Source organism: Taudactylus pleione, unplaced genomic scaffold, assembly GCF_031769625.1.
Source record: "Taudactylus pleione unplaced genomic scaffold, aTauple2 ptg000007l, whole genome shotgun sequence".
In the NCBI taxonomy this organism is placed as follows: domain Eukaryota; kingdom Metazoa; phylum Chordata; class Amphibia; order Anura; family Myobatrachidae; genus Taudactylus; species Taudactylus pleione.
In genome coordinates, this window is record NW_028284410.1 from 17,299,143 (window position 1) to 17,324,318 (window position 25,176).

At 37.7% G+C, this 25,176-nt stretch overlaps 1 protein-coding gene across 1 annotated transcript; it reads right to left on the reverse strand.

The window, feature by feature from the left end:
* Positions 1 to 10,843: 10,843 nt before the first annotated feature.
* Positions 10,844 to 13,421, reverse strand: POU3F1 (POU class 3 homeobox 1). The gene has a single exon (XM_088460562.1). It carries the CDS (start codon positions 13,391 to 13,393, stop codon positions 12,266 to 12,268), a length of 1,128 nt encoding a protein of 375 aa, XP_088316688.1. The 5' UTR covers positions 13,394 to 13,421; the 3' UTR covers positions 10,844 to 12,265.
* Between the last annotated feature and the right edge of the window lie 11,755 nt (positions 13,422 to 25,176).

The following is a 25,176-nucleotide window of genomic DNA, read 5'->3' on the forward strand; positions in this document are numbered from 1 at the left end:
TTCTTCCAAGTGCCTGAGATTGGTATGCAGTCGGGAAGCCGGCGGACCTAATCTCGACAGCCGGCTTCCCGACTGTCATATCACGGCAAGGGTCTAAAGACAGGCGCGATATGCCGACCCCTGTCATTAGATATGCGCCGGGAGCCCGAGGCCCGGCATCCCGATTGAAGGGACACTGGGCGCCGAGCGTGGATAGCCATGGGGGGGAGGGTTAGGTTTAGGGTTCCCGGGGGGGACTTAGGGTTAGGTCGCCCCGGGAGGTTAGGTTTAGGCGGCGGGGAAGGGGGGGTTAGGTTTAGACACTTTGAGGGGGGATTAGGGTTAGGCACTGGTGGGGAAGGTTAGGGTTAGGCACCCCTAAGGGAGGGTTAGGGTTAGGGGGTAGAAATAGGTTAGTATATACTTACCTTTGACGATCGGGATTTCCTCCTCTGCCGGGATGCCGCTGTCGGGATTTCAACCACCGGGCATGGGTCCGGCGGTAAATCATACCGATTCCCTGAGATTATTCATTGTACATATGCATAAGTGTACCAGGAGTTCTGCATCTTCAATTTAAAGATTTTCCCAACCTTTTCCCATGCTTAGGGAAGTGTGAGGGAAAAAATGTGATTATGCTGTGAAAATTGTCCCGGAGTTTGGTATTAAATTGGAAGATTGTGCGGAGATGACCTTTACCCACAAAATCACATTGCCGACCTGAATTGAATCGCCCACTACTTTACACATATTTACATACTCACATTTTCACTCATGGTGGCCTATTTATTAATTAACATTTGCAGGATATCCCCCGAAGTATCACCCGAATGTATCTGCTGTGGTCCCCCATTTTTGACAGCAAAAACAGCTATATGGGATGCTGCTTTATTGACAAATTTACCAAGTTGTGGAATGCAAAGCATTCCGGAGCTTGGCTCTGGTACCTAACACCATCTGAATATGTTATTAGCCATTGTAGCTTATAAACTGCAGTCCACAAAAAGTACCGGAGAGTGATGTGTAGGGTCAGCACTCTCCACTGACACATGTGTAGTCAGCTAATCCCCCATGTGCAGTACTGCGGTGGTCCCAGGAAACTGAAAGTAAAGTGATCGCTAATGCACGCAAAATTCAGGAGTCTCTCAAATGTCTCAAGAGAGTAGGCAAGGATGCCTGAAATACACATAGGTCCAATAAACATGATGGTAATAAAATGGATTTAATTTTATGGAACTCATAGTAAGCTACATTTCTCTTGAAAACTTAAATTCTCAGAATGTTCCAATTTTTCTTTTGAGAAATTACCTTTTTACTAGGTTATTGCATAAAGCAACTAGTATTTTAGAATGAATTTAAAGAAAATGAGCAATACTGTTTTTGTCCCAAAGAGGGCAATAGTGTTCCACAAAAAGAGCTAGTTAAGCTGAATCGAAGGCAAACGTTGGTGGCCAGCACAGAGAAGCACAAACCATTGGGCATAGAATCCTTTACTCGAATCAATACATTAATCTGTAAGCAAATGTAATTTAATATATTGCTTGTGGATACCAACAGATGTCAGAGTTCAGAACTGCAGTGAAAGCACTGAGCTAGGATGGGGACAAATGTGTATGTGTTTGCATGCATTCATATATATGCAGTGATATATATATATATATATATATATATATATATATATATATAAATGCAATGCAAATATATGAAATAAGCGCTGCCAGGATCATATAATATTGTAGGCAGAACACTTACTCAGTTTCCTTCGGGCCGGAGGGGTGCAAACATATGAACGGTCTGCAGTTTCTATCAGTACTGCTAGTGTTTCACCTATAGTATTTGCATGCATTAGGTACTCCTATATTTAGGTCAGTACAACCCTAGTCAATCCATTTCATATGCATGCAGCTGTCAGTTCTATTACTATGTGAGTTTTTTTTAATCTGGTAAAGAAAAAAGCATTAGATAATACTAAATTCATATTAAAATATTTCTAAGTCTGTTTAATAGAAACTATATTTTGCTTCCAAATTCTTACTTTTCTCTATCAAAGCAATTGTGAAAAAATAAAACAAAAACCTTTTAACATTAATTTAAATCAATCTGTTTACTGCTACAGTCAGGTGGGGGTGAATTTATGATATTTGAAATTATCAGTTTACATTATAATTGAGACCTACATTAAACAGACTTTCTATGCATACTGATTGTTACAGAATAGATAGCAGAACACTAATATCAAGAAAGAGGTCTGGGTTCTATGAGGAGACCAGTGGCCCCTGAATGGACACAATAACAGTTGTGTAACATAGACCTACTTTTGAGTTGGTAGAGAAAGCCAAAGAATGTTTGTACAAAATTAAGTTTAGGATTTGAGCTACACTGGAACATTTAGTGACTAAAGGGCCTATTTATCAAGCTGTTTTTTCATAAACTTATGCAGAAACTGCAGTTTCTGCATAATTTTATGTATTGTGGCCATGTAACAACAGCTTAATGCAGGTAATTTCACAGAAATCTCCTTAAAATAGCTTACCATTTATGTGAATATGGACTGCAGCCTGACCCCTATGTACCAAACTCCGAAAAGCAAAGTTTTTTGGATTTCGGTCCCATTGGATTACACCATCTTCAGATGGCGTAATCCTCTCCATGCCTCTGGAGGCATTCTCGCAGAAGGCTCTTACCGTCCCTCTTCCACAGCTTCCGTACTCTGACACTATGCCACGCGCAGTGTCAGTTTCCAAGAAGAAGTCTTTCAAAAAATGTGGAAGACACCTCCGATATCCCTGGGATGTAACTCACAGGGACAGCAGTTATCACCTCTGCTTTCCCTGCAAGTTACATTTAGTACATAGCGGAGCTAATCATGTAAACAATGATTATCCCGCTGCGATGTACAATGAAACAAGTTGTGGCACTTCCGCGATTTTTAGTACATATGTCCCTAAATATGTTTTCTTACTCTAAATAAAACAGAGGAAAATATAGGAAAGTGTCTGCTTTTATTCAGATCAGTGAATTTTTCTCTACTAGTGCAGGAATAGGAAAAAAATGCTTAATGACCTGCAACATGTTTCTTCTTTCTGAAGTTTGCTATTCTTCAGGACAATATAGCAAACTGATATATGAAAAGCATAGTGACCTCTGCATAGAAAACGTATCTACTTGCATGTATTACTCAGAAAGGAGGTAACAAAAATGTAATGTTCGTTATCTTTTAAGCATAAACATATTAACCATGGTGCAGTAAGGCCATTGCAAATTAGCTGCTTGTTATCCACAGACATTTTACACATCCAGCAGAGATGTCTTATATAGTTCCCCACCCTTTGTACCCCTGCAGCATTTAGCCTGTGAATGATATTATTGTAGTGTGCTGTAAATCGGTTTAACCCAGAATGCAATGCAGGCCTCTCTGGCCAAGGAGGGGATTAGATGGTGGTAATTACGGCTCTCCTTTGCTAAGGGAGAGGAAGGTGGATCGTGATTCAACACAGCATATTGATGAGCACATAAAAGGCTTGCTGGTCCTCTCTTGGGAGTGCAGGAAAAAGGAATCTCTAAGCAAAAGGAGAAACTGACATGATTCAGTAGGAAGCTTTAGGAAGTAAAGAAAGTACTAATCTACCCATCTATGACTAATAGACCACAATGGTGCTTATGAAACATAATGATCATGAAATATTTGGGATATTCTTCTCCTGAAAAAAAATATACAATAGCCATCTCTCTTCATGGTAACAGTTTTTTCCGTCACTGACACCCACCTGATATTCAGTACCTCTAAAAGACATTAATATCTCCTGTCGAAGGAAGGCATGGGTCACTCAATAATAACCGAGTACAGTACTTATGGCATATCTGAAATCACTGTACTGAAACCCATTTTTTTAAAAAGTTGCCATAGATGCTTTATTGGTGTATAGACATAACAAGGGAACGTGCACTCACCCTGACTTGTGTGCACTATGATAACATAGATCACTAGATATTAGCTACTATGAGATGACTGCTAAACATCATCACATTTGAAGAAATCCCTACAATAAACATCAGCTTGTGTAGAAAATAAAACAAAATCCAAATGATATCTAAAACGCAGTATAGCGGTGGTACCGTGCCGCACATCAGTATTACAGAAAACCGATGCAATAAAGTCAGGGACAGCTGATATGAGGGGCACTCTTATTCAATCTTTCCTGATGTTCAGTATAGGTTAGAATGTGCTATATAGTGGTTTTACAGGTATAAAGGTGCTTTTAAAACAAAACGTAAATAACAAATGGGGCAAATTACATTCACCTCTGAGCTTAAGACTGTGCAAATGCTGAAATTTGCCTTTGTTCTCAGCCACAAGTACAGTATACATAACCATGGGGTTCATCTATTATGGGAAAACAGTACAGAAAGACGTGTTCAGTTCCAGCTCCTGTACATAATGTTACTCTGTGCAGCACATATGTGCAATCCTACAAAGTGCATGGATTTTACCTGTGCGCACCCCTTGTGTTCTAGGTGATGCCATGCACAGCCATCTCTAATCACTTTCTACTTGTGTTTCCATGATACACATTATTATTAAACCAACATATTAAAGTAGCCTAATTTACATTACTGTTTTGTAATTGATATTATATATTATCATTAAACAACCAAGGGAGTAAAGGGACATTAGGTGTTGTGTTTTATTTATGTATTTAATGTGTTAGCTTTAATTCTTGAATGAAGTTGACATATTATTTGCACATCTGTGTGCAAAAGTGTCTTAGAGAACACAAAAATTCCCATTGGAAATCCAAGTTTACTTGTCCCCCTTGAAGATGTACCATAAGAACAACAAGCCCAGCCTGCTTGTTTCTTACAAATGAGAGGCAATCCGTCCAGTATGCCCAGTCTACATCTCTTTTCCTTAATGAAATATCAGTCTGAGACCTAGTTCGCATCACCCCATATGTTCTTAATGATTGCACAGATCTACTGGCAGGTGTTATAGGAAATTCATTACTACACTACAACCAATTTAGCAGTCAATTAAACAGCACAACTGATAGTGTTTTTGGCCAAACAAGCAAATGATACTGGCTCTACTGCACATCAACCAGACACTGCTGAATATCTGGTTATAGAATGAATTTATAGCATATAAGAAAAAATGTAACGTCACTAAAAATGTTTGTATGATCATGTATGCTCAAATTCTCTTTGGTTATTGGCTATATGTTATATTTTGTGTTGACTTTTGTCTATGTTCTTTAATTTACTGCATGTTTTCACTGCATTACTCAATACCTTTTTTGCTTGTATTGCAGATAACAAGTCCTAGCAAAGAGGCCAAGATAACAGACATACATGAAATATCCATAATATAAATATTGACAATTACTAGATATATTTTCTATGCTTAGAATGCATTGAAGTACACCCTGGACCCATAATGTATGAATAGGATTCAGGATGCTGAAGCTTCTGCCTCATTATTTGCATGTTAGATGACTCGAGGATCATCCTTTCTATGTCACAAACTATTTTCCTTTTTGGGAGATGTAAGAGTATTATTTGAAGGAGAACGCTGCAACATTAATCACACACCCATTGCTGGAAATGACCATGCTGCTAGTTTTAATGACGTGGGCATCTGAATTCATGCATGAGAATGTACACAAACTTGTCAATTACACGGTAAGGCTGCTAGGTGTCCCTTCATTAAAGTTGTATTGTGCATATCACATCAAACTGCATTTTCCAAATGGTGTTTTGTATAAAATCCTAACTCCATTTCAGTGTTAAAATACTTAATCCTATCTCTGTATCTCTCCAGGGGCAGGATGCATGGCACCGCTCTTCGCATGTATGCTAGCGTTAGTTACATCGGTATGCATGAAGAAATTCCCAAAATACAGCTCTCTCGGTAAGAGCTGTCCCTTGAGAATGAGGGACTTCCGGGGCTATGACCCAGAAGTCCCTCTGGCGTCCTTCTGCGCATGCACAGAAGTACGGACGCACCGTGGGGGGTGCTGGGAGGGATCTGATTGTATCCCTCTAACAGCACTCTGCGGAGAGAAGCCCATAGGTCTCTATCACACTCTGGAGCTTGGTGCATATAAGAAATGCGGTAAAACTCACATTTTTAGAGTTTGACCATATTTCTCCTGTTGTTGCATCCCATCCCTGGTGTTGTGGAACTACAAGTCCCAGAGTTCCTCTGGCATGAGGTGAAAGCTGGGACACAAGTTGCATATCTATGTACTGTCAATCTGTATGTCTTGATCCCATCTTTGCTTAGCAACAGCTGAGCGTAGTAGAAGGGGACCTTTCCAGTCCCTGGATCTTGGAACAGACCAAATTGATTCAAGGCCAAAAAGCTTCATGAATCAACTAAGAAGTTGCTCTGTAATAAAAAGTTTTCACTGAAAAGTCTCGAATCCCATTTAAAGCAATTATTTCCTATCCGTGCCTGTGAATATCAAATATGTGGCTTGGGAGAGACATGGTTATATTGTATCGCTAAAAACCAGAGATGCTCTGTTCCCCTTTCCCCAGAGTGCGTCAGCTGGTGAGATGAGCTAGCCGACTGACGCACACATTCTAATGGTATGCAGGAGACACCACGTCACTCTCTTCTTCCCTGTCTGCCATGTGGAAGTAGCTAAAATTCTTTCCCTGATAACTCTATGGGTTAAACACAAAAATATAATGACTAGTTAGGATGCTTGCAAATGAATTTATCAGTCAAGTCAATCTATGTAGCTGCAAGTGCACCTTCACTGTCATAGAGCAAACAGAGCCTGACATCACATGGCTTAATGGGTCACACTAAACCCTTCTGTTTCCTAAGCTGTAGGCCTGGAGCCCTAAACACTGACTCAATATAGTGAGGCTCCCATACTGTCCTCCCATCTGATCACTATTCAAACACAATGCGGACATTCAAGTATACTTGAAATGTTTTTCTGTGACAAAAATCATTTGTTTAGATTTTCATACATTGAAGGTGTTATTTGCTCATTTCATTATATTATATGTTAAATGCAGCGTGCTTTATAGAATCAGAAATCCCTTCATTTGACAAATGTAAAGTAGTGTTATTGTTTGAAGAATCAATTAATTTCAAATGCAGAGTATGACATATTAGGCAACTTACCTTGTGTAGTTACGATGTCTCCCTATGCTGCTTTACCAACTGGCACTCTCCAACCATGGCTGAAGGACCACCTAAGACGCCATAGAGTTGCATGCTATTACATCGTATAAGGTGTTTGAAGAAGTAATTTCTCCTTCAGGTCAACATTCCAGTACCAAATGTAAACCTGAGTTCTTATTTTTGGTAAGGCCTGTTTGAGCCATAGGCTTGATCTGCTACAGTTACTGTGCTATTGTGTATTTTGTGGTCATTCTGTTTAGTCCCTTGAGAAGCATAATGTTTATAAACATATACATTTTTTACTTAATATAACTTATTTGGAAAGAAGTTCATTTGGAAAAAAATTGTTATTTGCATGGATGGTATATAATTCAACCCTGTCATTTTAATAAACCAAGGTTACTTGATAAACCAACACATATTAAAATACAGTGTTCCAGGGTTCCAATAAGTAATATACAAAACTGTGTTATAAAGAGTATTGATAGAACTCATCATTTAAATTCTAAAATATTTTTATAGGAATCAAAGACAGACAATATATTTCTGATACATTTGGTGGCAATTGTTTCTGGCAAAATAAACAACTTATCTTTACTGACTGGTGAGCTACAAAATAAAGGACATATTTGTAGTAAAACGTGATCAAAAACAATAAAGAATATTGTTATGATATCTTATATGTGCGCCAAAGGGCTATCCCATTTTCATTGAGACTCAATAAAATCAACTTCTTGTGGTGAAATCGTATGTTGTGCCACGTGTTTACTAGAAAAGTGATTACTGAACAGAATAACAAAAAAATAACATTATGTTCCAAATGTATTTTATAGTGAATTTGATTCACAATTCTGGGATCCTGCATGGGTTGAGAGACAGTAGAAACTGAATAGTGAACAGCATGATGTGAGTTCAAATCCATCACTTGTCATTTTATCTCTTTGCTAGTGTTGTCATAAATGCAATATATTCAAATATACAAAATATATTAATGGCACAGGGCAATGAAATCTGCTATGCATGAAATTAACCCATTCCCAGGAGGTTAAAGTGTATAGCTAAAGAAGAATCAAAATATTATTACTTTTGTGTTTTCCTATATATAGAATAAATTATATTCAAATGTTGAGGAATATGATAGCCTCGGATGTTATTAAATAGCAGTGCATGGGCCTTCTGGTAAGAATCTGGTCTATACAGGAGTAGGTAAAGATACAGTTTCTTTGTCAAGACAGATGAAAACAGTCGTTAGCTAATAACCAAATTATCTGTACCAAAGATGGATTTTATATCATTTTCTCCCTGTGGCTAAGACCATCCATCTGCTTTCTAAATAATGGAGTTATGTTGATTATTAATTTCCGCTGTTTGAGGGGTTTTAGATTGATATCAAACTACTTACAATGCGTCAATAAAACAAGCATATTCTAATTGTCTACATTAAATTATGTGTGTGTATACATTATATATATACTGTATATATTTATATATATATATATTTATATTACATACAAACACATACACATATCATATCTATAAATGAATTAAAAAATAGAAATGTATATTTCAACAGTCCTGTCTGCATGTGTGTATAATCATACATACTACACACATATGCATGTAATGCATATATCCTTCTACTTATACACACATATATTCATACAATATATAGTTTAAACTGCTTCATGCAATAGGACCATAGTTCAAACTATATATTAAGCTGCCATTGGTATAATAAAAGTTTTACAGATATATGTTGTATGCATAAATTCTCTGTAGTGCGTCACAATACAGTCACTACTATGTAATAATGGTATTATAGATATTTGCAAAAAAAGGCTTATGCTAACTTTAGATGAAATGTTAGTTTTTTTTTTAATTTTCAAAATATATCAGTAATAGTAATGTTAAATATATAAATAAATACAAATACATCTTGTAGTCTGCACAGTTTGGATAATCATGTTTGTTATTTAGTCTAATTAACATATTCTACTTTATAAAGTTTCTCAAAATTTCATGTAGACAGACAATCCAGTGTTACAAAATAGGCACAGGTAAATATTTGTGAGTGCACATACATATAGTTATTTTTTCAAGTCAATCAGACACTCGATTGCTTTAATATTTCTATGTATTACATTTCATACAGCAAGGTCTCTGTATAATGAATTGCATTGTGCTGCAATATGGGGAATTAGATAAAATAAAAAAAAACTATCTCTGCTCCATAATGCTGACTGACTCATTCAATACTCATGAGAGTCTAGTACTTGTTGTTTTTGTAGTAACTCCCTTAACCTCACCTGCACAGACATAATCCTATTGTGAATCCCAAAGAAAGCCCTTTTCCCTCTATGTATACACATACTGTATAAACTGTTGGTAGCTGTGATAAGTCAAACATGATGTTATAGAGCTAAGCTTGGTGAAAAGCACAGATTTTCATGTAAAAAGTGCAAGCATTAATGCCATTTTTAACTTGGAACTAGTAAACTAGCACAACATCATGTTACAAAATGTTACACCTATTTCAATGCATGATGCTCAGGAGGCCAGATAAACTAATGTGACAAGAAAACAATCTTAAAAAGTTAATAAAATTAATTTTCTTACATATAAATATGTGTATATGATTCACCCATTTTCCCATGATGGCTGCAAACAAAAATAATTACAAAAATCAGCACTCACACTAAAAATAAATACATAAATAAACAAAAAAAAATAAAGTGGAGGTCAGGGGTCCAAAAATGGCTGCCAATATTAACACTGAAAATGTATCAGAACATATTACAGACAATACCATTTACATAACCTTTAGTTTTCAACATTTGTCAAAATAATTTACTCCAATTTGATGCATATATATATATATATATATATATATATATATATATATATATGTACACTTACATTGGAAACAACTAGATGTACTTTCCTGTAAATTGCAAAAAAATAAATGCTAAACAGCAAAAAACTAGGTAAATATATCAAGTGTATTATATTCGTTCCCTAATGCAGCATTAGGAAATAACTGACAATGTTTTCAATATTGTATAACTATACTTTCAGTAAGATAACACTCTCTTTAACTTATGACAAAATAAGGCAGGTAAGATTACGTACAAAAGAAACTTTGACAACAATTGACACAATCCAGAAACTTGAGAAGTATGTCTACTGTCAAAAATGGTTAAATAGTTTAAACACTTAAGCAAGAGTCAGCAAATAAAGTTAAAGAACTTAAGTATGCTAAAATCAGAATAATTATATACGATTATGATTTATAGTTCTAAATAGCTAGAGCCTGTCTGTTAGTTTTAACTTATTATATAACAACAGACATCAGTAAAGCAACAATTTCACATTTCTCTAAATAATCATGTTTTAGTTTAAACAATTAACTTAATATTTTTTGTTTTTTATTTAGATACTTTGCAATGACAATTTATGAGATGTATAGATTTGTTGTGTTGTGTTAGGTATGTCATTGTCAATATAATATGTAAGGTTATAATAATGCACATATATTAAACTAATAATACATTGGCAATTATATGTACATTGTTATGTACATTTCTAGTACACCCTATCTAAATGTGTTTATGAGTAAGAGAAATTGTAATAACTAAATACAACAGATAGATTTAGGAATACAATAGAACCATGCCTTAATGTTAAAATGTTGTACTGTCATTTAAGTCGGGGCAAAAAAATGGATTTGAACAAATAAATATACATTTATTTAAAAAAAATAAGTAACACGTTCCTGTTTAGTCCTGTATTGCTTAATTTAATTCAAAGTCAGATGACTGGCTCCAATATCTGTTTACATTTTGATATATAAAAAAGACACAAGGCTTTGCTAAAGGCATTTCTTTTTTATGCAAGTAATACAATATTACTTTAACATAAATATAAAAAGTAAATTGCAAATCTACATTTGTAAAAGTTACAAACAGAATTCACCAAACCAAAAAAAAAATATATATATATTGCAAAGTAATTTACACAGCCAAAAATGTGAAAATAAATAGAAAGGGGCAGGTTTATATGGAAATAATATTAAAATATCCTCTTAAAATTAGTAATTGTACAAAAGTGTGTAGAATGAAAACAGAAACGAAAAAAATTCACAAGTTCCAAAAACATACATATGTATACATATAACACATATTTACAATATTAAGTAAAAAATCTTTTTTTTATTTTTTCAGTTTATTTGCTTTATAATGGAATATGCATGTCTCATTTGATCCTTTCTTTATAATTCCCCTTTTAATAGTATACAGAGTACACTTCATAGCTTTATGGAGATATGTAGTTGTCTATGATTTGTACTGCTTTTCAATCTACTAAAGTATATGGATACAGTAAATTAATATAATTTATGTGATAATATGCCAACCTTCAGCACTGAACTGTCATTTTGACCTTAGAAGCTGTAGTAAAACTATGTTAATTAATAAGGAGCCTAAATAATTCAAGTGCCTCATTAATTAATGCATAGAAATATAGCTCCATTACTTGTTCTATCATGTACATTTTGGTATAGTTTACTTGCCAAAAAAATAGTAATGACATGTTTAAACAGAGACATGATAGCAAAATTAAAAGAGAAATAAAACTTTGGATATTTTTTTTTTAATACAAAAAGGTATGTGGAACCCAATAAATAAATGTCACTTTTATTTTGTTTAAAACAGGGGTTTTATAGCATCCACGCCTCTCTGAGATCTCTCCATCCTACTGCACTTCATAAGCTAAATAGTCTAATTAATAAATAACACCTTTCCATTCAAAGCTGCCAACAACTTTGTGAGAATGAGATTTACATTAATAATAAAAATATTCACAGTTCTTATAATCTGAATCTATCCCACAATATTCTGATCAATAAATTACTCCCCACCCGTTCTCCTTTTACCTTCAAGAAGAAACAAGAATAATAGATGAGATGAGGTGTACCAAAAGTTTTGGGGAAGGGGTTTTATTGTGGGGTGTGTCTTAGTGTAATCTTCTGGTAAAAGGTCCTCCAGTCTCTTTCTGGGGGTCTTGCAACTATTTTTCTTTTGTAAAATCCAAAAGTACTTACTTCATCTCCCCCCCCCCCCCTCACATCCTCTCTTTATACATGTCTAGTCATTGTACCGAGGTCTGCAGTGTGTGGTGGAGTGGAGGGGTCTCTGACTGTGAATACACATCCTCCATGGGGGGGTGAGGGACCCCTGCTGGGGTCATCCTTTTCTCTTTCTGCCTTCTGTTGCAAAACCAAACTCTCACCACCTCCTTCTCCAACTGGAGACTGTCTGCCAGGCTGGTGATCTCATGGGCTGAGGGCTTAGGACATTTTAGGAAATGGTTCTCCAGTGCCCCCTTCACCCCAACTTCTATGGAGGTCCTCTTCTTCCTTTTCCTGCCCTGGGCTGCGATCTTGTCCAGGTTGGTGGGACTGCCCGTGGTGGAGTCGGTCTCCTCCAGCCACTTGTTCAGCAGAGGCTTCAGCTTGCACATGTTCTTGAAGCTGAGCTGCAGCGCCTCAAACCTGCAGATGGTGGTTTGGGAGAAGACGTTGCCATACAGGGTTCCAAGGGCCAAGCCCACGTCCGCCTGGGTGAAGCCCAGCTTGATCCTCCGCTGCTTGAACTGCTTGGCGAACTGCTCTAGGTCGTCAGAGCTGGGGGCGTCCTCGTCCGAGTGGTCCTGATGGTGGCTGAGATGCTGGGGAGGGGACTCGACGTGAGTGTCCAGGACTCCCGGCTCTTCGTGCAGGGAGTCCCGCATGCTATGGTGCAGGGAGGACGCCTGGGGCCCCAGCATGCCGTTCAGGTTGGTGTAGGAGGACTGCGAGTAGAGCAGGGGCTGGTGGCTGTTGGAGCTGGGGGATATGGGTGACAGGTGGTGCCCCCCGCTCTGTGCCCAGGCATGGCTGCCCGCCGCCTGCTGGTGCACTAAGTGGGACCTGTGGTGGTGGAAGCTGCTGCTCAGCTCCTCTCTGCTGCTCTGCACGCCACCCTTGCTGTGCTCCGCTTGCCCGCTCAGGTGAGAGCCGCTGCCCCAGTCGCTGGTGGGGTTGGGTAGCCACTGGTGGTGGGTGAGGCTCATGGGGTGACCGGCGTTAGTGGCCAAGCCCTGCAGGTACTCCTGGTGCATCATCTTCTGCACCTCTCTGTAGGTGGTGCCCTGGTGCATCCTGTCGGAGTCCGGATGCATGAGGGGGCTGGAAGGCAGCGTGTTATTCCTGGGCAGGTACTGAGCAGTTGCAGCCATGGCTCCTACTCCCTAACTGGCCGCAACTTCCCCGCTCTCTCTGCTTTAGAACGCGTCGCTGGTGCTGGGGAGACAGCCTGTGCCCGCGGCCCGGCCCCGCCGCCACCCTATTGGCTACTGCGCTCCTGACTGACACCTCGGCCTCACCCCCTCACGTTCTATTGGATCCGAGAGACACTGCCATTGGCTCCGGGCGGCATATTGACTCTGCGCTGCGACCTGCGATTGGCCGGCTGCTTTCATTCATGCTGTTTTGCAAACAACCACGTGGGGGAGTAAGGACTCGGAGAGTGTTCCCGGCGCACTGAGTACACAGACATACATCACTGTACATGCTGCTGGCCATGTTACATGGGACCTCATGCAAGGGGCAGGCTTGGCTGGAATCATGCATTATTAATTCCTCTTATTATGATACTTGATCAGGGCTAATTGAGAGTGTTCAATAAAAAAGGGGGTTGGGGTGTATGTCCTGGCTGTGCCGTTGCGCCGGGTCTCATTTGGGGAAAGGTCCATGTGATCCTAGCCTGCTGCATGCACACCTCTCTTTACTATCGGGGGACGGAGTCCCTGGGAGGTACTGTGTGAGGGCTGAGGTCGGAATAGAACTGCAGGAGTCTGGCATCAGGAGCGGTGCTGCCAGGCAGCGCATTGCCCCCCACATGCTGTATAATCACATATATATGCTGCACCCAGCGCCACACACTGGCTGTCACACATCTTCCCGTCCGCTGGAGTTATTCTTTTTCCATACTGATACATCGTCCACCCCCTCTACACTCACCTTACTACCAGCACAATGACAGCACTTCGTTTACATCCAATTGTAGAGAACTAACCACCCTAGTGAGAATGTTACAGATACTGATACGGAGATATTATTCTCACACAGTGATCGGGACGTGTCTGCATACACAGGGACAGTGCAACCTATGTTATTATATAGATCTATATGTGTGACTATTATAGATACATTACAGTGTCCCGTGTGTGTCTCCCAGCAGGTGAGCTGGTGTCCGGGCTGGCACTGTGCTGGAAGCTTCACACAGACACACAAATGACATATAATGAGGCTTACACTGATGATCTCATAAAAAAGAGGCTACTGCTGACAGAATTTGAAATACTAGAAGAATAACCATTATTTCCAACGCTGGGAGCCTTTTCCTCCCCTCCTACCACAGCCTCCAAAAGTCTTTAAATCAAAATAATATAATTACAGAGGCACTCCAATAACCGCAACTAATTATTTTGAATTACATTTTAATCCTACTGCATCTATCAGGGCATGAAAAACAAACTACTTACTAGGCTGGGTGTTATTTAAGAAATAAAACTGCATTTTGGTGCCTTTCAAAGTCAATTAGATAGTGATGCCCATTTCTCTCGTCCCCCTCTCTCCCTCTCTGCACTGATTTCTGATTGTTTTTCTGTTCACGTTTTGCCCTAACTGCAAATTACCAGTTGTATGAATTGCAGAGCAGCTGCCATGCACAGAGCAGGGAGAGAGAGAGCTGAGCACACACACACAGACAATCACATCCCTTATGTACAGCCACTAATCCCACTACTGCCTGTAGACACTGCAACCGTATTACCCCTCTCACCAGAACCCACCTCAGCAGCCAACAACTATCCTCTTAACTCGGAACACACAGGTTCTGTACAGCTTTAACCTTATATTTCTATTCCAGACCCTCATGCAGGGCAGACGGACTTGGTAATGGTAAGTATGCAAAATATCCAGTGCTCACTTCTGTTATATATATTTACAGTAGTTCATTTAATTATCATTACTGTTATTATTATTACTACTATTACTAGTTTTATAGTTAGGATAAGTGTGTTATATATTCAGGTTTTACCTTTTCTCTGTAAGGTGAAGAATTCTATTGTAAAACTTCTGTTCTTTTCTTTTTTGTTTCTTTCCAGGATTAAAATATAATTAAAGTTGTTCTCCCTTGTTTTTAAAATGTTATTGTATTTAAAATGTAACAAGAATAAATAAAACAAATATTCAAAATGTATTTGATTTTGTTTATTTGAAAAGTCTTTTGGCAGCACCAATTTTCCAGGTGACCAGTGCAGCACACACTTATAGGATGTGCATTGGCAAGTGTTATCCACTGTTTATGTCTATCTTTTTGGCAGTGACTGTGTGCCCATAGAAGCTCTGGCTGCTGACATTCATCACTGGATGGTTCTGTGGATTTACCTTAAAAGTAATGGCAGATTATATATATATATATATATATATATATATATATATATATGTGGTGTAGCTTTATGTTGATATGTTCTAATTGCACAAGAAAAACATTGGTTTAATTTAGTACTTTTTACATAAATCTACATGTATAAGATATCATTTCATACTTTAAGAATTGAAGGGCAAGCAGAATTGTAGGAGGTATTTCTTAGATCATTCAGTAAATTACAACCTAGTATCATTTACCATAAGTATGGTCAGAAAGTCAAACAGTCTCATACTAATTACATATACTTAAACATGCTGTAGATATCATTTAACTCTATAACATACATACACATTGGTCAGTACATGTTATCAAATATTGTTAGATTACTAGATTGTTTGCGCTATATTACTGCATCACATGTGCAAGTTATTGCACTGGTTTATGAACAAAGATAATGGTGTGTTTTATACCTGTCTATGAACATTTACATGTGTATTTAGCTCAATTCAGTTCACTGTTGTTCTATTTATATTTTTTAAAGAATATATTTTTTAATGAATATTTCCATCCTGATTGTATGAAGCATGATGTTTAATAGAAATAAAAGTTGCCTCTATATTATAGAAGACATGTATTTAGTAAGATGGTGCAGGGAACATGAGCAAATACTATCTTTTATAGGTATTTATGTGTGTTTTCGAAATTGTACAATATGTCAGATCATGCTAAAGTTCAATTTGTAGTATTTTTCTATGTAGCATACAGACTACAGGCATATAATTGCCATGTCCACATGCTGCAAAAACTTTTTGTTTTTTAAATCAAGTATCTTATCCAGTATATACTTACAGTGTTAAACGTTTTATTTTTCATTAGATGTTTAAGTTTCAGAATATAGTTTACAGCCCTTGTCCTGCAGTCTGATTGAATATTTGCATCAGATTACTGTATATTTGTTACATTTCTTTTTCCAGAGATTCCCTGTTTGACCCTTGTATTAAAAATAATGGAACGTTTCTTCTCATTTGCTGTCATTATGAGCAACTTCAAAATTCTTTGGTTTCCCTTTACAGTTATCCTAATTTGTAGACATGAAAAGCTGGCGAGATGGTTGGAAGCCAGTGAAAAGAAAGACTAGCTGTTGTGGTGTTACAGGGACAGGCAGTAAAAGTTGGTTAAAAGTGTCCAGATTGGCCATTGTGCAGAATATGGCCTTGTCTTTGTGAAGGGACATATTTGTCAGGATCCCAATGGTAACTATGGAGAGAGAATTAAAAGGCCTTACAGAAAGCAAGCTGAATAGGGTTCAATCATAGAGAGAAAGAGGAAGATAGAGAGAGAAAGGAAAAGGAAGAAAAAAAAAAAGAAATAAAGACGGGAAGAAAGAAAGGCGGAAGATAAGCTTCTGTTTAACCTTTTAAAAATATAGAACTCCATTGTCCTTTAAATATAGGTTTAAACATATGTTTTTCACTTTTCTGTTTGCATGTACATTATTATTATTATTATTATTATTATTAATAATAATAATAATAATAATAATAATATTGTACCAGGAGCACAATATTACATACAGTGCAAGACCTTTTTACATTACTTAATACAGAATATAACATCCAAGATGATGTAACTACTTGGGTCATCTATGCTTATTACATGTGTACGACATTTCCATATTCTACCCTGTAACTAATTTATTTTACATACACTACTGGGAGGCTGCCCACCAGCTAATAAAAATCCATTTGGTGATAAGAAAAGTTTTTATAGGATTATTGAGATCACAGTAGCCTCCCAATTTCCTTTATAAACCTGCAGTGTTCAAGAAATATAGTCCTAGGGAGTTTAACCCATTCTCTACCATTGGAATCTGTCACAAGCCACCTGAAATAAAAGGGATTAACTGGACAAAAATAAGGCACCAGATTGGCATAGTTACATAAAAGTAAGGATCAATTTTGTTAATCTAAAAAATAAAATCACAAATGGTCCTTAGCGTGCTGTGACTATTGAACCATGCATCTTAATTTGTAGCATTACCTGCAAATGCTTAGCAGATTTTTGATCCTGCTCTGAACATGGGCACAGAACAGTCTCTGCAAATGTGCGTGCTAGAAGATAGCTATCATATACATGTCTATGATAAATCATAATGAAACATTATTTTGTATTGAGTTATTGTTTAAAATGATTACTTCTTAAAATTTGCAATACCCTGCTGTATCTGCAAAAGGTTCAGGGAAATACATTGGGAGATACTATATGCAGGCGCACACAGTACAAATGCATATTATTATTAGATGTATCTACAATCCACCTCGTTTATTCAAAGCACATGAATAATAAATTATGCAGTACTATTCATAGGTTGTATCCTTAGCATTCCTACAGTCCATGCTACATCATAAGCGATGATGGTCAGATATCCTGCTTTAATGTTTATTAGCATACATGTTAATGTTTTATTTGTCTAGTGTTAGAAGCCTCACTAGCTGCAGGTATAGATAGATCAGTTACTCCTTTAACATATATAAACCAATCACTTATATTGAGGCTGCAAGACTTGGGTGACACTAATGAAAAAGACCTCTGCTCACTCGTAGGTAGACAGGGTAAGTTTGGGGCAGGGTAAAACAAGGCACTTTCCCTGGGTTCCCAGCTATAATGTGTTCTTACAGACAGATAATTGTCCTGGACCTCATATTACTACATTATTACAGCTGTAAGCTATAGTTTGCAATATTTAATAACATATACAGTATTTTTATTTGTATTTTTAATTAACATTTTCATCAAGTTGAATGTTGAGAGTTCCAACTTGTTTTTCCTGCTTGCGACTATTGCCAGATCTGCTTGTAGTAACTGAGGACACTGTATGTGAGCTGGACAAGGTCTGAGAGCGTAAAAAGTTGTCCTTACAGGCTACATGAGTGGCAATAACACAGGTATGACTGATCCAGTTGCAGTGAAATGAACTACTATCTCACCAGGTTAATGTTGTTTTGTCAAGTCAACTATAAGTTCATTTGTTTTACCCTTGTCAAAGCAAATTGTTGTGACCACTTAAGTTTCTTCAAACATTTCTACATTATTATTATTGTTACAGTATTACTATTAATATTATTATTAGTATGCCAACATTTTATGTAGTTTCTATCATTTACAAGAGATACAAAGACTTTACACACCACAAGCCAAACTTACCGTGTCCAGAGCTTAAAATCTAATTTACACATCTCCCAAATGCACTATACCTTTAGGATAAGAGGAATCTACACACTGTGTTTTACAATGCAGTGAAATGTAGAAATGTTAAATAACCTTGTAAGGAATAGGTATAAGACTATTGTTCTTAGGATTATTGCACTGAAAGCTGTCACAGTCCTTAAGTAAAATCCACATTTATAGTAAATAGATGTGACTTATGTTTAAGCAGAAATGATACACTGTTGTTATGGTTGTGTGAAAATAATATTATCTGGCTGATGTTAGAGATGTACTAAGATCACAGTTTGAACATAGCAGCATAATGTTTTTTTTTTTTTCAGACAGAACAATGTTTGAGATACTCCTAAAATATATATACAGGTTGAGTCTCCTATATCCAAATATTCCAAAATACGGAATATTTTTAGCATGACTGAGAAAGTAAAACCTTTGCTTTCTGATGGTTCAATGTACACAAACTTTGTTTAAAGCACAAATTATTAAAAATGTAATATAAAATAACCTTCAGGCTGTGTGTATAAGCTGTATATGAAACATAAATGAATTTCATATATGTACACAAACTTTTTTTGATGCACAAAATTATCAAAAATATAGTATAAAATAACTTGCAGGCTGTGTGTATAAGGTGTATATAACACATAAATGCATTCTGTGTTTAGATTCGGATTCCCAAGATATTTCATTACTTTATGCAAATATTCCAAAATACGGAATATTCCGATATCCAAAATACCCCTGGTCCCAAGCATTTTGGATATGGGAGGCTCAACCTGTATTATGATAAGCCCATATTATTTTAGAAGCTATCAACAGGTTAAACTTCGCTTGCACAGCAGTAGAGGCTATAAATAAATTATAATTTGTGTTTACTTATACTATATGCTATAGAACATGTTAATAACTCTTATCTATCTACAATGTATTTTTAAAATGTCCGCTTCAACTTTTTTTCCCATTTTATGACACTGAAATATGTAGTTTTTAAAAACTTTAACATTTTCTCTCACCCACTAGAGTCTCTGCCATGGGTTCAGCAATGTTCGCAATCATCATCTCCATTTCTACAGTACTGGCATACCCAGACATTACTCCCCTGATCCCTTGTTTGGTATTAATACAGTGAAAAATACATGACAGATCTCACAGCATTCTCTCCACATACAATAGGTTCAGCCTTTTATCTCATACTATCCTATTACCAGGGATGGATGTTACAGTAAGTTCTCAGCAGCACTGGTCCTCCATGAATCGCTCATGTCTCAGGTGCCAGACTCCAGCTGGGAGGCCCCAGCTGGAATGTCAGTCAGGATATAAAGGGGAATCTAAAGTGTAAAAATAAATGTCATTAACATCTCCAACAGGTAAATTATAACCAGCAATAAAAGGTACAAGGGATTCTAAGGGACAAGTTCAGTTAGGCCTAGTGCGGACCTCGGTATTATTAAACCACAAAGTATGTTTTGAAGATATATCGTGTACATTAACACTGGAAAGTAGGTGAGTGACAAACTGCCCTTTTGTCTTTGTCTTATGAATAGGAAATACACAATAGTGTTTAGTAAATAGTTAATATTTTGCCTAAACAAAATATCCTGAACATAGCTGCATATGCTAAAACGTAGTATAAATAGGTTTTGACTAATTTGACTCCTGTTCAATATATTAAAATAGAAATTAGAATACATTTCTTCTAAGTCAGACTGATTATTTAGAAAAAAATATTTTATCCACTAATTATACCACTAAAGAGATTGGTCACTTACACAAACAGAGGGCAGTCATTTATTCACTAGGACCAATTAATATTGCCCAAGTTCACAAAGTGCCGTTCCAACTGTGTGTACACAATAGGTGCACTTTTAGTATACACTAATCTTTAAATATGTATTTAATATGAAATGGCATCTTTTAATAATCAGAATATTTCACTACTTTAAAGGATTTTGAGATTAGAAGTTATTGTTATCAGCTATTTGATGTTTTTCTGCATGTAGCAAAGTTACAGGATTTCTGGGGTTCTAAGGAAAAACAAAATTCTTCTAACCAACTTTTTCTAAATTGTGTTAATTTCTTTTACGTCAGCAACTTTTATACATCTGTTCTTTGCATATGCATACTAGTAATGCTATTGTATAATAATCTCACTTGTTTGTTTACATTTAATGGTCCTGACTAACCTTGTATGTGACTGCTCAATAGATCTTGCAGATATTACTGACATATTCACCAGTGATTTGCTCCTGCAATTAGAATCAGATTGTTTCATTTTGTTAATGAGAGAATGTCTGCAGCGAATGGCAAAAAGCTGCTATTGTGTATGGTATGTATATAGTTATCCCTACCAGATACAATGAAAACATATTTTCCATGATAGCTTTCATGTAAGCATTGACCTTCCTTTATATTTAGGGTAACCACACATCTATCATTAGTATGATGCATTCTCTGGGCTATATTAGCTAAAGCTATTCCCTGTGCTCAGGACATCTTTTCAAATGGTGAGGAAATCATGTACTCAATCATAAAATGCTTGCAGGCATTTCACTAAGAGAAGTGTTGCTGTTGTGTTTTATTACACAACCACCAAAAAGTGCCAATACAAATATACCTCCCTAAAAGAAAGGAGGAGTATTAGATATAAAAAAACAAATTCAAAAACAGGGAGAAAGGTGTGTACACGGATGTGGTGACCTACAATGAAATAAAAGCACTATTTCAAAGGTTCTGTGTGTACCTTGATTCTTGATTACTACCACTACTAGCAGCCACAAGTATATTCTGATGTAGAACATCACATCTCCTGGCTGGCTCACAAGCCATCATGTTCATTTGTTTCACTTATAGAACAAAATCATTTTGGGCTATACCAATACAGTACATACTCTATGTATACATTTTCTGTAATGCAATGAAAGACAGGCAATGTGTATACACGTGTTTGCACTGCAGTTTGAATATGTTTCATACTGTAGGCATAATCAATACTTTTTTATTAGAATTGAGGTGGGCAGCGAGCGCTAAAAGCTCTGGGGCCGATGCACAGGTGAACACAAGGCTGTTTTACACACCGATCTTGTGTGTTTTCACACTGCGCATGCCCAAGCGCTGAGCATGCCCATAAACAGGTGACTCAGAGCAGTTTGCAGCGCACTCACATCTCCACTTGCAGCTGACAGGGCATAATTGGGTGGCAGCAGGTCGTGTGCATGTATGCTAAATAAAGCGAGGGTGTGTCGAAAGCTTTGCAATAGAATCTTCCTGACCAGAGTAGCTTTGCCTTCTTGGTCCTCTGATTCTGATGTCACAGGGTGAGATTAGGGCCTGATATAAAGGTGGAGGCAGTGTGGAGGCAAATGCTGATATTTGCATAGTTGAGCGATTATTCTTGGACTGTGCATGCATCTGAGCCACAATGCACAATCGACTTGATGGATTACCGATAGCGGTCGCAGTGAGTATTTGACAGTGTGAACGTTTGTGGGAGGTAACGGGGGGGGGGGGGGAGTCAAAAGCAGGCACGTCGCAACCAATTTTGGACATGTCTCAGCCTGCAACTGAGTCTGTGTACACAGTTACAATGACTCTGGTGGCTTACTTCCGGTGGACATTCTGAGCAACCATAGAGTTGCTCAGAGGATCGATGGTGTGACCGATGTGTAACTGATGGTGTGTCTTTGTATGCAAGTGATGGATGCCAATGGGCATCTGTATTCCAATCCTGGCAGCATATTTTGGCACAACTGCTGTGTAGAAAGACGTAGTCACAACGGGATTAGCGTCCATTTATGACTTAGACCCATAGTGTATTCACACAGTAAATGTAGAAGGATAGTGAATAAAAATTGTTCTTTAACCTGCTTCACTTACCTGCTATATTTTAACCTACTGTGCAAGATGCATAAATAGTTCACACGGATGTTCTCCATAAGTGATCTATTGCTTGTCTTCATAGGAAATGTTACACCTCTCTGTGGAAGCACTTATGAGGTCAATATAATTTGGACCATCGTCATTTTATAATATTTAGACATCTACTGTTGTGACACTTGGTCAATCAGAACTAACAGCTGATGATTGCCCGTCTTTGCGCACATAGCAAAATGTGATGTAAAAAGACAGAGAAATCACAAAGCTGCAAACGATAAAACAAATTGATTTCATATTATTTATAAGTCCTGCACTTACAAGTGTGCCCAGTGCTTTCGTTGAGTAGCCCAGAAAATACAGAGTCACATTTATTGAGTACTCCCCCATTAAGTATTCCATTTACAGGAGCTACAATTTTAACATTATAGTCTCTAGGGAACAGCGCATCTGCCCGTGTGTGCTGCCGAGGGTGAAAATGTGATGAGGCTGCAATTCTTCAAGGGGTTCATGTGAGGTTAAAGTGAACCTATTGCAAATTTGTGATTTGATTGTACATGATAAAATTACCCGGCACATCACGCTAACCGCTTCTACCAGAAATATTTGTTCTCCTCTGTCCCAACCTCATTTCAGTTGCTGGCTCCTCCCTAATGCCAGGAAAAGAGCGAAGGACAATTCAAATAGTTTTATCAGTAAATGGCATTTGAATAGTTAAATGAGTACAATGGACCATGTGAAAGTATTTTGTTTGAAATAAAAAAGCATCCAATGTTATCATGTATTTCCTTCTCAATGTGCTTTTGTTTATAGTTTCATTCATTTTCAGCAAAGTGCTGCAAGGATTAATATACTAATTGCTGCATCAGGAAGCTCGAGTAGGTGAAAGAGACCAGTGCAAAACTCTCAGTAGGTCATTCAGAATAAAAATTCTGTAAACTGTCCTCTGAATTTTACAGAAGCGATCAATTGTCTTCTAATCAATGTAAGAAGAGTCCTATATATTTGTTTTACTGATGTTCTGTGCAGTAGTGTAAGAATTTGGAGTGCAGACAGAAATGTAGTCACAAGTGTGTGGTAAGTTGTGAGCTTGCAAAGCAGTGCAATGCTAGCTCTCCAATATACTGTATGTGAAACTTTGGAGTTACACATTCAATAAGAGCAGTGATTCACTGCGGGTGGAGTGTGCCTATTCTTCTGGCAGATGAGGGATTTCACAAGATATGAGGGAGTTGTAAGATTGTTTACTAGATACAAGTATGCTTTAAAAACAGAGAAAATAAAAACAACAAAGGCGAAAATTTTGTTTACAGCTACAAACATATATACACATACAGTACTAATATAGCATTTGTGTGTTTTCTTTTTGAATTGTATTTACCAGGATTCAGAAGCACCTGGGTACATTGGATCTCATTCAGCGGCGGTCGTTAGTTGCAAGCGGTCGCACTGAATCAGGGCAGCCACTTGCATCCTGAACGACCGCCTCCTTGTCGATCGTTAAGCTGTGGGTTTCCACCCACAGCTTAACGACCGACCAGGTTGATGGTCGCGCTGGTGATCACCATCGCGACCATCGGGGCTTACGACCAGACCCTAAGGTTGCGTCTGGGCACTCGTAAGCCCCAGGGAGCTTTCTGCTCTGATGGAGCAGGAAGCTCCCCACTGACATCACTGATGATGTCAGTGTGGCCGCCCACAAAACGGTAGATGTTCGTTAAGGAACGCCTCCGTTTTGGAAAACACCCCTCTGGCCCGCCTACCAAACGGGGCAATCTGTCGATCAACATCGACAGCCGCCCCTTTGGTAGCGAGCTCCGGAGCGACAATAGAGTTTCTCTGTCGCTCCGGGGCTTGCACACGCTCAGTGCGGCCGCTGCGCGTGCGCAGGACTAACCATCGAGTCAGTTACAAGCGCATCGGCGCTTGCGACCAACTCTGAATAAGGTCCGTTATCTTCTTTAAACCAGGATATTAATTAGAATCATATTTTATTTTGTGCCATACCCTAATTTCTTCAAAATCTCATATATCACAAGAATTGTTCGGGTTTACCCTAGAATCAATACGCTTTTATTCTCACTTACATCACCCCTTATAAATTGCTATATTGTGCTTACTAATTGGTAAAAAAATTATCCCTGTATCTTATCACAGGTTCTTCATTTTCAAGGACATCTGTTACAAAGTTGAAAATCATTTCTAAGAACAGTAAAATTAACCATAGAATACCCTATATTCATTTACAGCTGAGTCTGTCGGCCCCTCCCACAGTGGGCGGTTGGGTATATTTTGCTGACATTCATCTTGTCAACATTCACATGGTCGACATTCGTCATGTCGACACTGATGTAATGTTGACATGATTGAAATGTCAACAAAACATTCTTCATAGTCCAGCAGTCACATATCTTGTTCAACAGCTCCAGTAGTGTCCTCTGAGTCCGGTGGTCAGTTGTTGGTGAGTTACTAGCTGATCCTGTGGAAAAT